The sequence below is a fragment of the Sodiomyces alkalinus genome (assembly GCF_003711515.1).
Source record: "Sodiomyces alkalinus F11 unplaced genomic scaffold SODALscaffold_19, whole genome shotgun sequence".
Lineage (NCBI taxonomy): Eukaryota > Fungi > Ascomycota > Sordariomycetes > Glomerellales > Plectosphaerellaceae > Sodiomyces > Sodiomyces alkalinus.
This window is the reverse complement of record NW_021167097.1, coordinates 1-13,836: the sequence shown is the minus strand read 5'-3', so window position 1 is coordinate 13,836 and position 13,836 is coordinate 1. Positions and strand designations below refer to the sequence as shown.

The window sequence follows — 13,836 nt, the reverse complement described above, 5'->3', positions numbered from 1 at the left end:
CGCTATAGGCGTAGACCTTTTTAACTATAATTTAATTAGCGGATTCCTATTTAATATATATATATTAGGGGCGTAGCGGCTAGCGTTAAACGTAATAACCTAATAGTCTCTTTTCAAGCTATCTCCTTACCAAATTAGTTACGCTCCTTTATTTAATAAGAGCCCTATAGCCGTAGCTATAGGAGTATCGTAGCACCGTGTTCTGTTATCCTAGAACCCTACGGCTATAGGCGTATCACGGTTTCCTAATATAACGGCTGCTATTAGCGCTATAACCGACGGCGGGGTTATTAGTGGAGTAGGAAGTAATGGATCGGGCGGATATAGACGGTGATTAGGCGTTATACCGGCTAAATCATACTATTCGTGACCTATATCTTATCCTAATTAACTCGAGATAGCCTCCTCCACCCCCTTACGGCCGGGTATTACGGACTATAACCTTAACGGTAAAGCCGTCGAGGAAGGGGATCAGGGGGCCTTTATCCCCGGATCTAATAATTCAAAATAAGCAGTTATATAAAGAGGGGGGGGGGGGTCCTTAGCTTATACGTCCGTAAACGGCCGTGAATCTCTAGCCCTCTCCTGCTTAATCTAATTAATTAGGTCTTCTAATTACTCCTCGGTTAATTAACGGAGGTTATCCTTAAAGGTAGCGATATCGCCGTTAAAGAAGGCGTGTTTATTAAAATCTATATCGCGCGTTCGAATAACGCGGTTATAGCGGCGTAGGCTAGGCACCTAGATACGGAAAATATTAGTGGAATCGTAGCCGATAAGGTAGCCGATATAGGCGCGAGGAGCGATACGATTTAATAGCTTATTAGTAGCCTTTTAGGCATCCTTTATTATCGCGTACGCCTTATAGCCGTAAGCTTAAAGGTATAATAAAATCGGCTTCCTTTTAAAGAGGACCTTATAGGGCGTTTTCTAATCCTTTTACTGCCTTCGTAGCGTCCGGTTATAGACGTATACGGCCGTCGGAATAGTCTTAGGCTATATAAATGGCGGCAGTTTAGTATAGATATTTATCGTATAACCCTTCGAAATAACCTCGGCAGTAGCGCGTTCGGCACCCCTATTCTATACTTAAGTGTCGGTAGTAGATACCTCTAAAATAATGTCCTTATTATATAGGAATTAGGTGATATCGTGGGATTAAGTTAGCTCGTTATTAGATTCGAAAACGCGTACCTTATAGCCTAATTAGCGGTCTACCTAGGCGAGGAATTCCTTAATTATTATAAGGATATCTACTACTAGCTTGCTCTTTATAACGTAGGTGGCCGTAAAACCACTATAACGGTCGGTGAAAAATATAAACCTCCAGTCCCCGTTAGACGTTTATTTAAAATCCGTGAAATTAATCACCTATCGCTCCCCTGCGTAGGTAGGTGTAGTGCGAGGGCGCCTGCTAATATACCGTTTTATCTTTATAAGCTCGTAGGTCTTATAGTCGATAGTTATTAGTCCCTTGATTTCAACTCCCTTCGTCTGCTCTTCTAGGTGCCGAAGTCGTTTAGAGCCTGCGTGCCCTAGGCGTAGATACTATAAGATGCCCTCCGTAGTGCTTGGATACTGTATCGTCGATTTATGGACGCCTTTTCGGGTAGCAGAAGAAGAAGAAGAGCCTAGAAAAGCAGCCGTAGATCGGTTAGAGGCCACGTATTTAATAACGGTTTAATCGAAGCGGTGACTTAGCTAGTATAGTATAGATCTATCGGAACGCCGAATACAGTTATTTAGTGGCTTCTAACCCTACTAGTATCCTCGAAGACGTAGGCGTTAGTTAGAGATTAAATTACAGGCAAAATCCTTATAGTATACGACGTTTAATAGCCTAAATTCGAGGCCTTCTATTAGTCCGTTTAATCTTACGGTCACGTTACCGTAACCTTTAATAGGCAGGGACGAACTGCCTGCGACTACATAGTCTCCCGGCGTAGCGGGTATAAAATCAGAAAAACGGGAAAAATCGTTGAATATATAAATAGTGGCACCGGAATTAAGGATAGCAGAGGTTCGAAGAGGGTAACTAGCAGTAGTGCCAGCCGTAAAGGTGGCGGCGTAGGAGACGCCGCTACGGACGCTACCATAGTTAAGTCACGCCTCTTTAAGCAATATAGAGTCCCGGCTTATATCCTTCTTCACCTTCTTTACGGCGCGTAGTTCTTCCACTTCCGCGCGTACCGAGGGGTCGTATTTAAGGATCCGTTAGACGGTTATTTTAGTGCTCTCGAAGTGTGTCTAATCGTTATATACCGTATCCGGGAATAAATAGAAGTAGGCGTTAATATCGTGGCTAGGCATAGCGTACACGCGGTAGATCTAACCTCTTTATAGAGCAGATTAGCGGCGTTTAAAAAAGGAATGGTTAGCTAAAGCAGCTAAATGTGTGGCTATAGATACCGCGGTAGTAGGATTCTTAGCTTTATTCTTCCTATAGCCGCCCTTCTTACGGGGCTTAGCCGTGGCCTTTAAGGTATCTTTACCCTTTTCGCTTCCGGTGTATAATGCAGGGAATACTATAGCGCGGTGGCTACCGCGTTTTCCTTAGTCTTTAAGTCTAGTATTAATATACTTCTAGCCGAGGGTGTAAAGGTCTTCGGGTATAACTACTTAGTTATCTATAAAGCGTCCCTCGGCCTTAGTCTAATCGCGGCCGGTATAGGGGCGTATACCTCTAAAGAAGTCTATAACCTATATATACGTGGCGGGCTTCGAACCGGCATCTTCACAACTTTATAGTAGCAGCTACCACTTATCTAACCACTCCCCGAGCTTCTTAAGGCTATTCGTAGGGTACCGTGCGTGCTCGATATACTCTTCGTGGGTATCGGTTTAGCGGGTAGCCAGGTACTAATCCGTATCGCGTTTAACGGCTTCGTACACCTCGCGAGGCGTGCCTCCTCGTAGTAGTTATCTACGGCTTTAGTCGATAGTATTAACCTGCTAGGTCAGTATAGCGTTGATCCCCTTTAGGCAGCTATCGTATTGCGTTTATAGAATCTTCTAGCGCGCGATTTCGACGTCGTATACTTTCTGGCCGGCGTCTATAAGGTCGAGATATTACGTAGGCGTATACCTAGGTGTTATAGAGGGGAAAGAGCCGTAATCCGGTATTATAGGCTCCTCGGGGGACTAAGTCAGATTAACTAGGCGGAGAAACCTCCACACATTATTATAGGTAGTAACCGATTCGTATAGGCATCGCCAGAGCTCCTAATCCTTATAGGTTTTATACGTAACAGAGCTAAGATACGATATCTTAATAGTTATTTATAGATTAATACGCTATATCGGCGTAGCTAGATAGCTTCTTAAATCGGTAGTAGTAGTAAAATAGTAGATAAAATAGGTATATCTTCACTTAGTAAGTAAGACTCTTAATTATCAGATAAAGCGTAGTCAAAATCGTCGTAAAAATAGGTCAAAATTAATTAAGGTAATTATATACTCTTATAACTATCTTAGACCGTCAGGGAAACGCTGCCACCGTATTTTATATAGTGCAGATTCTGCAAGCGTCCACCCGGATTATACTCTTAGCAATCCGGCCTATTACGTAACCGAAAAGACTATAGTCTGTTCGACAGAATATGGAACTCCCTTATCACCACGTGATAACGCGTTTGGTCACGGTACGTACCTTAGGATTTCTGCTTTTTTCCATCTTCCATGGTGCTCGAGGTTTTGAACCGACAACCAGGACGGCATCCAACTCCTCCTATTATCTAATCGCCCGCCATGTCGAAAATGCTGGCTGCTGGCAGCCTCAGAAATGTCTGCCCTGGCTGCAGGGCCCGCGTTTCGACCTTGTCAGTCCGTCGTATTTCCTCTCACACCACCTTCGTATCCCCCTCGGTCGCTTCTCGTCGCGGAAACCAGATCCTCCCCCTTTCCGCAACAACGACAGCGACTCGCGCCCAGACGCTACGGACATTCCACACATCACCGAGGTCTCTGCACGACCCTGTGGGAAGCAAACAGGCACCTCCCGATCCAGCGTCATCTTCAGGTCAACCAGCGACGCAAGGCGACAGCGTCGTCTCCGACATCGAGACCGTCGTCCACGAGGCTCGGCAGCGGTTTCGAGACACCCTCCCGAAGGACTACCTCTCAAAAGAAGAATATGAACTCTACGTGCGACTCTATGGACATCCATTGAGGACGACGACGCCCGAAGATGTCGGAATGCCTTTTCTCGGTGTCGATGACACCCCGTCCAGCTCCGCTCGAAAGAACCCAGGAGACCCTGTGCTTCTCCGAGAAATCGAAGGCGGGGAATTTGAAGAGATTACATATGTCAGGGAGACGGTCACGTCGGAAAACGATGCGACGCAGTCGGCGGCGACGGACGAAGACACGACCCAAACCAACCCACCGCAGCCGAACGAGGACTCGCTGTCGGACGCTCAGGTGGAATATATCAGTGCTATCGCGCGGAACCAGAGAGAATACGATGCGCTCATCCAACTACGAAAAGACTTTGAGGCTGCCAACTTGGAAGCCTTGCGAGATGCGGAAGAAAGGGGACAAGAGAGCTTCTCGGGCAAGGTCCGTGCAGAGGTACGCGAGTCAAATACGGGAACACCTGAGGCTGCGGTGCGAGATGAGATCGAACAGGAGAGGACCTTCGGGAAGCGAGTACAGTCCGCGGCGGCTGAGCAATTCTTTGACCGTCTCGACCTCGACGAGGTGGAGGGTCACGAAGACGACCGGGCCACGACAAGTAGGACACATCCCTACACTGTGGAAGGCCGATTCTCGACCAACCCGCGCACCCTGTTTCTTCCCCAGACCACGTTCAGCGACCCCATCGATCAGCTCCTCGAACGGACATCGATCAAACACATCAGGGAGGCAGCCGAATCCTCCCTCGGCGGTCCCGGACTTCCCCATTCGCCCGTAACACCGGCGTCGAAGCGGAACGTGCCGCAGCAGGGACTAGGTCTCCGAGCCAGCCAGCACAAAATGACGCAGATCGAAGCGGACGCCTTCATCGCGGCGGTATTACCGGGCGCATACGCCGCGGCCATGAGCACGCTCGTCGAAGTGAGGAAGCGGCTCGGCACCGACTGGCTGCGCAGCCTGCTCAAGCGGGGCGCCGGCCCGGGCCAGGGTCCCCGCGTGCTCGATTTCGGCGGCGGCGGTGCCGGCCTCGCTGCGTGGCAAGACGTGGTGCAGGCCGAATGGGACGCCATGCGGGACGGCGGCGATAAGCAGGCCAATAAGGGCGCCGCCCCCCCCGGCAAGAAGACGGTGGTGATCGGGTCCGAGAGCCTCCGGCACCGCGTCTCCCGGTTCCTGCACGACACCACCTTCCTCCCCCGGCTCCCGGATTACCTCCACTCGAGCGAGACGGCGGACCAGCACCTGGACGCGCCGCAGACGCCGCAGCCGCGCAAGGTGTACGACGTGATCGTGGCGTCGTACGTCCTCCTGCCGGTCAAGGAGGACCACCGGCGCAAGGCGGTCCTGAACCAGCTCTGGTCCCTGCTCTCGCCGAACGGGGGCGTCCTGGTCGTGATCGAGAAGGCGCACCCGCGCGGGTTCGAGGCCGTCGCCGACGTGCGCGACAAGCTGCTCAGGGAGTACCTCGTCACGCCGGACAAGTCGGCCACCACGGGGCGGACGGCGCACGAGGCGAAGGAGAAGGAGGAGAACATGGACCCGGCGTTCACAAGGGTGAAGGAACCGGGCATGATCGTGGCGCCGTGCACGAACCACCGGGCGTGCCCGATGTACAAGACGCCCGGGAAGAGCGAAGGGCGGAAGGACATCTGCTCGTTCCAGCAGCGGTTCGTGCGGCCGCGGTTCTTGCAGCAGGTGTTGGAGGCGAAGCACCGCAACCACGACGACGTCGAGTTTAGCTACGTGGCGATCCGGCGCGGGGTCGAGGCGCCGGCGGACATGTTGGTCGGGACCGAGGCGACGGAGAGGGCTTTTGCCGGGTACGGGGGCGAGGGCGAGGTCGAGGCCGAGGACGCGGACGGGGAAGCTGTTCGCCCGCCGCACATGCTGTCGCTGCCGCGGCAGGTCCTGCCCCCGTTGAAGCGCAAGGGCCACGTGCAGCTGGAGGTGTGCACCCCCTCGGGCAAGATCGAGCGGTGGACGGTGCCGAAGAGCCGTGGAAGGCTGGCGTACCACGACGCGCGCAAGGCGGCGTGGGGGGACCTGTGGGCGCTCGGGGCCAAGACGAGGGTGGAGCGCGGGTTAAGGCTGGGGCGTCCGACGGTGGAGGATGACGGCGGGGTGAGGGCGAGGCAGGCGAGGGAGGCGAGGGAGGCGAAGGGGGGAAAGAAGAAGAGTAAGAAGGTGAACATTGATTATGACGAGACGGGGATCAAGGCGGTGCGGGGGGTGGATGTGACGCCTGACAGACGGACGAAGGGGGGGAGGAAGGCGAGGCAGACGAGTTTGATGGAGGATTTGATGGCGGAGGAGGAGAACAGATAGGGGGGGCGGGGTGGTGTGGTGTAAGTCTACGGTCTACGATGTCTACTGCTGTACAACCACCTGTATATTTTGCGTCTTATGGATAAGACGGCGCGTGTAAAAGATCTACGGAGTTTAAGGATACGATACAAGGATTGCCTCCCTTGTCTTGAGCCGTCTATCAAGTCTCCCAAGTACCGTACCATCTGGCCAAGCAGAAGATACAGGTCCCGGATTCAGCATCTCCGGAGCCCGGATGGTGGGTCCCGATAGAGGACCGTTTAACCTCTATCGATTGGTGGATAAGGCCGGCAGTCGGGATGGTGTGATTCGGTAGCGTGAAAAACAGGCATCTCATAGGCCTTTGATTGGTCCAGACTTTTTTTCCACCGGAGATGCTGGATGATGCACGTGCATATACAAGGACAAAGTACTCTCAACTACCTATTCAAAGTATCCTGCTCGGCCGCCTCCTTTTCTTCCTCTCTCCTTCACCTCAGATATTATAGTGAGATGGTCCTACAACATCAGAGAACCTATTCATCATCTTTGTGTTGCTTGCTCTGCGACTCTATGATATTCCAAAGGATCTCAAAGTCCTCACATGTCATGACAGATTGAAGGGAAAGAGACGGATAATTCAACAGGCCGAAGTCGGAGACAACCTCTATTTCCACTTTGCCCCAGCTCAACGACCAGCAGCGACCAGCAGCGACCAGCAACGAGTCAACGACCAGCAACAACTCAACCAACGGCCACCATATCATCACATCCAAGTCTTCGAATCCTCCATCAGAGACTCGACACCCAACAGCCAAGCCAGACCAGCAAAAAACCCATGACAACAGATACAGACGCCACGTCCCTGCTGGCGGCCTTCAACTGCAGGGACAACATCCACCTCATCATCGGCACCAACCCCCTGGCAGCATCACGATGCGGACAATCCCTCAACGCCGGGGCGAAACCCGTCCTCATCGCTCCCGAAACAGCCGAGCTCCACTACGGTCTAGCTAAGAGGATAGAAGCAGGGGAAGTAAAATGGCACAAGAAGGAATTCCAGGACAACGACCTCTTCACCCTGGGAAGGGAAGACGTCGGAGGTGTGGTCGACGTCGTGTTCGTCACCTCGGGACCTCGCGACCCCTCGAGCACCCATATCTCCTCCCTCTGCAAAAAGAACCGCATCCCCATCAACGTCGTCGACGCCCCTCACCTCTGCACCTTCTCCCTCCTCTCTACCCACACCGACGGGCCGCTCCAGATCGGCGTCACCACCAACGGCCGAGGCTGTAAGCTCGCCTCCCGCATCCGACGGGATGTCGCGGCTTCGCTACCCCCGAACCTGGGAACCGCATGCGCCCGGCTGGGTCAGCTGCGTCGTCGTATCCAGCAGGAGGACCGTCTGGCAGTAGCCGCAGCCGCTACTGCGTCGGCAGCTCAACGGGAGGAGGCCGATCATGACGATGACGGAGGCCACGACGTTCACGATGCAGATGATTCGGTTGAGCAGTCCGCCTCGTTTAACCGTCTCGTGACCGAAGATGACGCTGACGCCGCAAAGACCCGCCGTATCCGCTGGCTTTCCCAAGTATGCGAGTATTGGCCGCTCAAGCGACTCGCCGCCATCTCCGACGCGGACGTCGAAGCCGTCCTTCGCTCGTACGCCACTCCAAACGCGCACGAGTCTGCCCTGTCGCACATTGCTCCCGCCTCACCATCTCCCCCACCTTCGTCACCGCCCGTACCAACATCCGCGTCCGCATCAGCACCACCATTCCCACCACCACCACCACCACCACCACAACCACCAACCCCCTCTCCCCAATGCGGCCTCATCATCCTCGCCGGCAGCGGCCCAGGCCACCCCGACCTCCTGACTCGCGCAACCCACAAGGCAATCCAAACCGCCGACCTCATCCTCGCCGACAAGCTCGTCCCCTCGGCAGTCCTAGACCTCGTCCCGCGCCGCACGCAGGTCCGCATCGCCCGCAAGTTCCCCGGCAACGCCGACGCCGCACAGGACGAGCTCCACGCCGCCGCCCTCCACGCGGCGCGGGACCAGGGCCTCGTCGTCGTGCGCCTCAAGCAGGGCGATCCCTTCCTGTACGGCCGCGGCGGGGAGGAGGTGGCGTATTTCCGCGCACACGGCGTCCCCGCCGACCGGGTCGTCGTGTTGCCGGGCGTCACGAGCGCGTTGTCGGCGCCGCTCTTCGCGGGCGTGCCGGCTACGATGCGCGACGTGGCGGATCAGGTGCTCGTGTGTACGGGGACGGGGAAGAAGGGGCGGGCGCCCGAACCGCCTGGCTATCGAGCGGCGCGCACGGCGGTGTTTTTGATGGCGTTGCATCGGATCGAGGGGTTGGTGGACGAGTTGACGTCGCATGTCGAGAAGGAGAAGGAGGGGACGGAGGGGGGACGCGGGGAGAGGGTGTTGTGGCCCCGGGATACGCCTTGCGCTGTTATTGAACGGGCTAGCTGTCCTGATCAGCGGGTTATCCGGACGACGCTGGCCTTTGTGGCGCAGGCTATCGAAGCGGAGGGGAGTCGCCCACCTGGGCTGTTGGTTGTTGGGAAAGCCTGCGAGGCCTTGTTTGCGCCGGAGAAGGGCAGAGTTTGGACTGTCGAGGATGGATTCAGGGGGTTGGACTTTGGGGAGGATGTGGTGTTGCCTGCCTGACAAGGAACATGAGTGTTTGTCTCTCTGGTCCGTCCTTGGCCTGCTGCCTTCCATGGCTTTCGTTATCAAATTCCAAGTGGTCAGCAAACTGTTATGAGTTCAATGTTACCATATTATACACAAGGACATGATCACAGCAAAACCTCCACCACTTTATGCACCCACTCTGTGAACTCAAGATGAAATACCATACAAACCATCCACGAGTCTTATTGTCTTTATTGTCTTTTTGTGCCAAGATAACAGCATACTTCTAATACACTGAGACGGACAAAGAGGTCAGTCACCTGATAGTTAAGGACTTCACGGAGGAGACTGACCTCTATGGACTACGGGGCCGGCGTCAGGCGGAACACTGCGGAATCCATCAGTCCGTTTATTCCACTTCCAACGAGTCGTTGGCTTTCACAATATGGAAAGTAACAGGAGGAAGGAGCTGACAATATGCCGTCTTTCAATTTATTGATCATAAAAATCTTTTCCTAAGGGTCAAACTGGAAATTCTTTTCTTCTCTTTGCACGCCTCTTGACCCCCCATCTTTGGCACATCAAAAACACTTTGGTCAGTACAAGCCTTGAGACAGACTGGAACAACAAAAAGACTGACTAGACTCATAGCCAGGAAGAATAACAAAAGAAGGAAAGCAGAAAAACAACAACTAGCTCCCAAGTCAGACTCTAGGCATCATGATCGGCCTCCTCAAGCTCATCCTCTGGACCACGGCTGCCGCCGTGGTCAGCGCCACGGCCTACATCTGGGCCGTCTTCCGAAGCGTCTCGGCCATCAACGGGGAGCACATGCAGACCTCAACCGTCGTCCCGTCCTCCCTCATCCGGTCGACGACCGTCCGCCGTCTCGTCAACCCCCGAGGCCACATGATGGTCTTTTGCTCGTTCGCTTACACCTTTGAGCTTCGGGGCCCGCAGGTCATCGTCTCGGACGAGGCCGTCCTGGCGCGGTTTGTGCGCGGCTTCTTTTTCGGGCCGGTCCTTGCTGTTGAGAGGACTTTTATCAAGATGTTTGTGCCGGCGCTGACGCGCTTCAAGGGTGAGTTTGTTTACTTTTTTTCTTCTTCTTTTTCTTTTTCTTTTTTTTTTTATAAAAGTAAAAGTATTAAGAGCACTTGCCTCTGCTTCATCCATGTCTCACAGATGTGGAAACGAACAACGAACGCATTGCTAACATAAGAGAATGTAGACGCCCCCGGATTTGCTGATCGTCACAACGTTTGGTCCTCCTCCTCCCTCGCGCCCGACCACCTCCCTCCGAAAAACACCATCCTGTTCGGCTGCTTCTACGTCGCCGAAGTCAGCCTCGGCTTCCGGCACGAGGGCACGTACATCGACTTTGCGTTCGGCTCCGACGCCGGCCCGGCCGCGAGTCTGTACCGGTTCAGCGTCAAGCGGACGGGGATGCACGGCAACATGTACAGCGAGACGAACAGGGAGGTGGTGACGGTCCACCTGTCTTCGCTGAGCTGCAACCCTGTCGTCAACCGACCGATCATGCCGCAGTGGTTCCAGGTCTACCAGCAGATGTATGTCCAGTTGCTGTTCCGGGATGGCATGGCTGAGGTCATCAACTTGACTGGCAAAGTCTGGCCCAGGATCCCGGGTCGCGATACCCCTCCTCTTTGGGTCTTGCATTGAGATGAGAAGTCTGCGGGGGTGCTCTGGAGTCTGGGCTGAATGGAATATGCTCATGGATCCTGTGCAGGCTGTGCTTGGTTTGCTATGGACAGGACGCAAAGGAGATCATATGATGCCTCGTCGGTATTGTGCATATGATCCATAGCATTCATGGACAACCATTGTGCAATATTGCTTTAGTCTACTATTTGCCATTTGCTACGGCTACGTGGTTCAGAAGAGGTACTGGGGTGAGCCGGGAACTCTAGAGAGGCCTTAGAGGCTTGGCCATGTAAGTCATCTGGGCTTCGGACCTTCGTCCTGCGGCAGTCTCCGATCAATACGATACGAATACACAATACACAAAAACCAGTTATGTGCCATACGTCCATGAAGCCAACATCATACCGATAATCGACTGTGGGCCCCAAAAAGGACGTGGTGGTAACGATTGGCATGACCTGGGGATCATGCCATGATGCGACTCTTGGCCGAACCACACAGAAGTACGGCAAATCACAGGGGGCACTGTAACAACTTAAGAAAAACCAAAAAAAATAGTAGACACATACTAGAAGAATTAGTAAACACACCCGTACGCTATAGTATAGTTTCGTATAATTATATACGCTAGTAGTAAAGGCGATATATATAACGGCAGAATAAACTAATTAGCTGTAGAGAAATTCTTTTACTACTATAATAACTATAACGCCACGGCCTAACCTAATCTTATTTTTATTCCTTAGAGAACTATAGGCTAGTAAGTAACCCCTCATCTACGGCTCCGCGTAGCCTAGATCCATAAATTCTAGTACTAGGGCGTAATCCTACGGTGTAGAAAGGCTCCGAAAACTAAGTTTTAGTGTCGTTGCTACGCCGTATAAGGAAAAGTGTCATAGAATAGTTCTAGATATAGGCTAACGCGTACCGTGATAGGCGTATAATCTTAAATATCTCTATATATATAATAATATAAGTAAGTATCCCCTAGTATAAGATAGCGTCGGAAGAAGACTATAAATAGCCTTAGACTATCGGAGAATAGGTTTTGCCGGCTACGCCCGAGACTTAGCTTAAAGATACGCTGGGTTCCCCCCTCCTCGATGCGTTTATTCACGATCGTACGTACCTATATACGCTTCTCTATAATAGTATACTAACTATTCGATATATAGAACTACGAATAAACTACGCTAGCACTATTTCGTAGTACGTAAATAAGAATAAGCCCGATATACGTGTCCCTATATCTATATATATTACTATATACTAACGAATATATAGATTAAGCGTGGTGTTATTATACGCCGTAAGTACTAGAAGGGCGTAGTTATTAAATTTTCTGATTTTAATATAAAGCGGTTATAAGCCCTTTCGGGCGTATCTATATAGATATATAGCGACGAGAAATAAGGGCGCTATCGTTACGATAAGTGCGCTATAGGAAAAGGAACGCTTATATCCTGCGTTATGCTTAAGAGTTTTAGTAAAGGCGGGTGCGGTAACTACACGGTTAGCGCGGGTTCTTTTAGCTGCTCGCTAGCTCGTAAGTTTCCCAATAGCGCTATATAGTCTTATACTAACTAAGCTAGATATTAACGAAACGCCGCGTCTAAATAAACGTAAATATATTACGGGGGAGGGCTAGGTTAGTAAGAAGAAGACCTTGACCACCTCCGTCACTATTAACCTGGACGGTATTCCCGCGCGCTGGGTAAAGCGTTTTAGAGAAGCGATTACCGAGGCCGCTAAGGAGCGTAAGTGACTATTAGCTACCGTACGACTCTATATCTTCCTATACTAATAGATATATTAATACCCGATAATAATAAGGATACAGCTAAGGATAATAAGTCATTTTTTCTTTTTTGCCTTTATGTATAGTGGCGCCCGGCTGTTTTTTTCTTTTGCTTTTACTAGGGAACTAAGGTTAGGGCGGTTAATAATAATACCCTTTTTTTACTAAGCCATAAAATAATTTAAGTATATACTATATTATATATAGTTTAAGCTATATAAGTCGGACTTATAATAATATAAAGCGAATTTTATAGCTAATAATATACTTTTAAAAGCTCTTATTATTATATTATAGTAAATATAACTAAGCGTAATAATTAGGCTTATTCTAGTTAGTATATATTATAGTAGCTAGTAGTTACGATATAGTAGTATTAGTTTAAGCTAAAAAGTATATAGTATAAGGATGTATCTTTAAGCTATTATAACTTAATCTAACTATATAAATATCACCGAATAAGTATAATCTCTCTTACTATAATAGTTATAAATAGATATATAGGTCTATTACGCTGCTTTTAGCGATGATCATCGTTATATTATTTAGTGCACTTATTTAAGGTAGAAATCTATGCTAAATAGAGTCTAATTAGATACTACGCCCTATTAATAATATATAGCTTTTACCTAATTATATTAAGTTATTACTACGTTTTAAAATAAGTAGTTAATATCTAAATTACTATTTAAATCATAATAAAAGCTCTGTATACGTATATATATGGCCTTATACTAATATATTAGATAATTATAGTATATATAACTATTATAATTTATAGTTATTAATTTTATCTTATAATATACTATAAGTACTCGTAGTATTACTAATAGGCTAGGTTATACTATAGATATACGAACTTAGAAAAGTAATATTGTATTTATATTATTAGGTAGTATATATTTAAGAACAATTTAATTATATTATTCGACTCGCTTATATAGAAGCAGTCTATTATATACTATAAATAGTTATTAGGTAGTCGTAAATCCTAGTAATGGGCCGTATTCTAAAAGCGTTAATTTAAAGTAAGATTATAAGTAAAGTCTTTATAGTGGGTAATATTAAAGAGCTTAAAATCAAACCAGTCGATAATATATATATATATATATATATATATATAATAGTACTTACTATAAGCTTAAATAACTAGAGTTATATTCTCTATAACCCTATAGTCACTACGCGATATAGGCCTATAGTTAGTAAAATATATATAATTATTAAAGTATAAATAGTAATACGAAGATTAAGAATAGCCGACCTTTAAAAAGAGTAGTCGATAATA

The 13,836-nt window shown here is 49.6% G+C and overlaps 3 protein-coding genes across 3 annotated transcripts; all 3 read left to right on the top strand.

The window, feature by feature from the left end:
* Nucleotides 1–3,724: 3,724 nt before the first annotated feature.
* SODALDRAFT_329725 (hypothetical protein) lies at nt 3,725–6,633 on the top strand. The gene has a single exon (XM_028611021.1). It carries the CDS (start codon nt 3,748–3,750, stop codon nt 6,457–6,459), a length of 2,712 nt encoding a protein of 903 aa, XP_028462277.1. The 5' UTR covers nt 3,725–3,747; the 3' UTR covers nt 6,460–6,633.
* Nucleotides 6,634–7,168: 535 nt separating this feature from the next.
* SODALDRAFT_329724 (uroporphyrinogen-III C-methyltransferase) lies at nt 7,169–9,324 on the top strand. The gene has a single exon (XM_028611020.1). The coding sequence runs from the start codon at nt 7,277–7,279 to the stop codon at nt 9,116–9,118; it is 1,842 nt and encodes a 613-aa protein (XP_028462276.1). The 5' UTR covers nt 7,169–7,276; the 3' UTR covers nt 9,119–9,324.
* Nucleotides 9,325–9,800: 476 nt separating this feature from the next.
* Nucleotides 9,801–10,768, top strand: SODALDRAFT_353789 (hypothetical protein; the record flags this gene model as incomplete). The annotated part of the gene is made up of 2 exons (XM_028613663.1): nt 9,801–10,166; nt 10,317–10,768. Exons 1-2 carry the CDS (start codon nt 9,806–9,808, stop codon nt 10,766–10,768), a joined length of 813 nt encoding a protein of 270 aa, XP_028462275.1. The 5' UTR covers nt 9,801–9,805.
* Between the last annotated feature and the right edge of the window lie 3,068 nt (nt 10,769–13,836).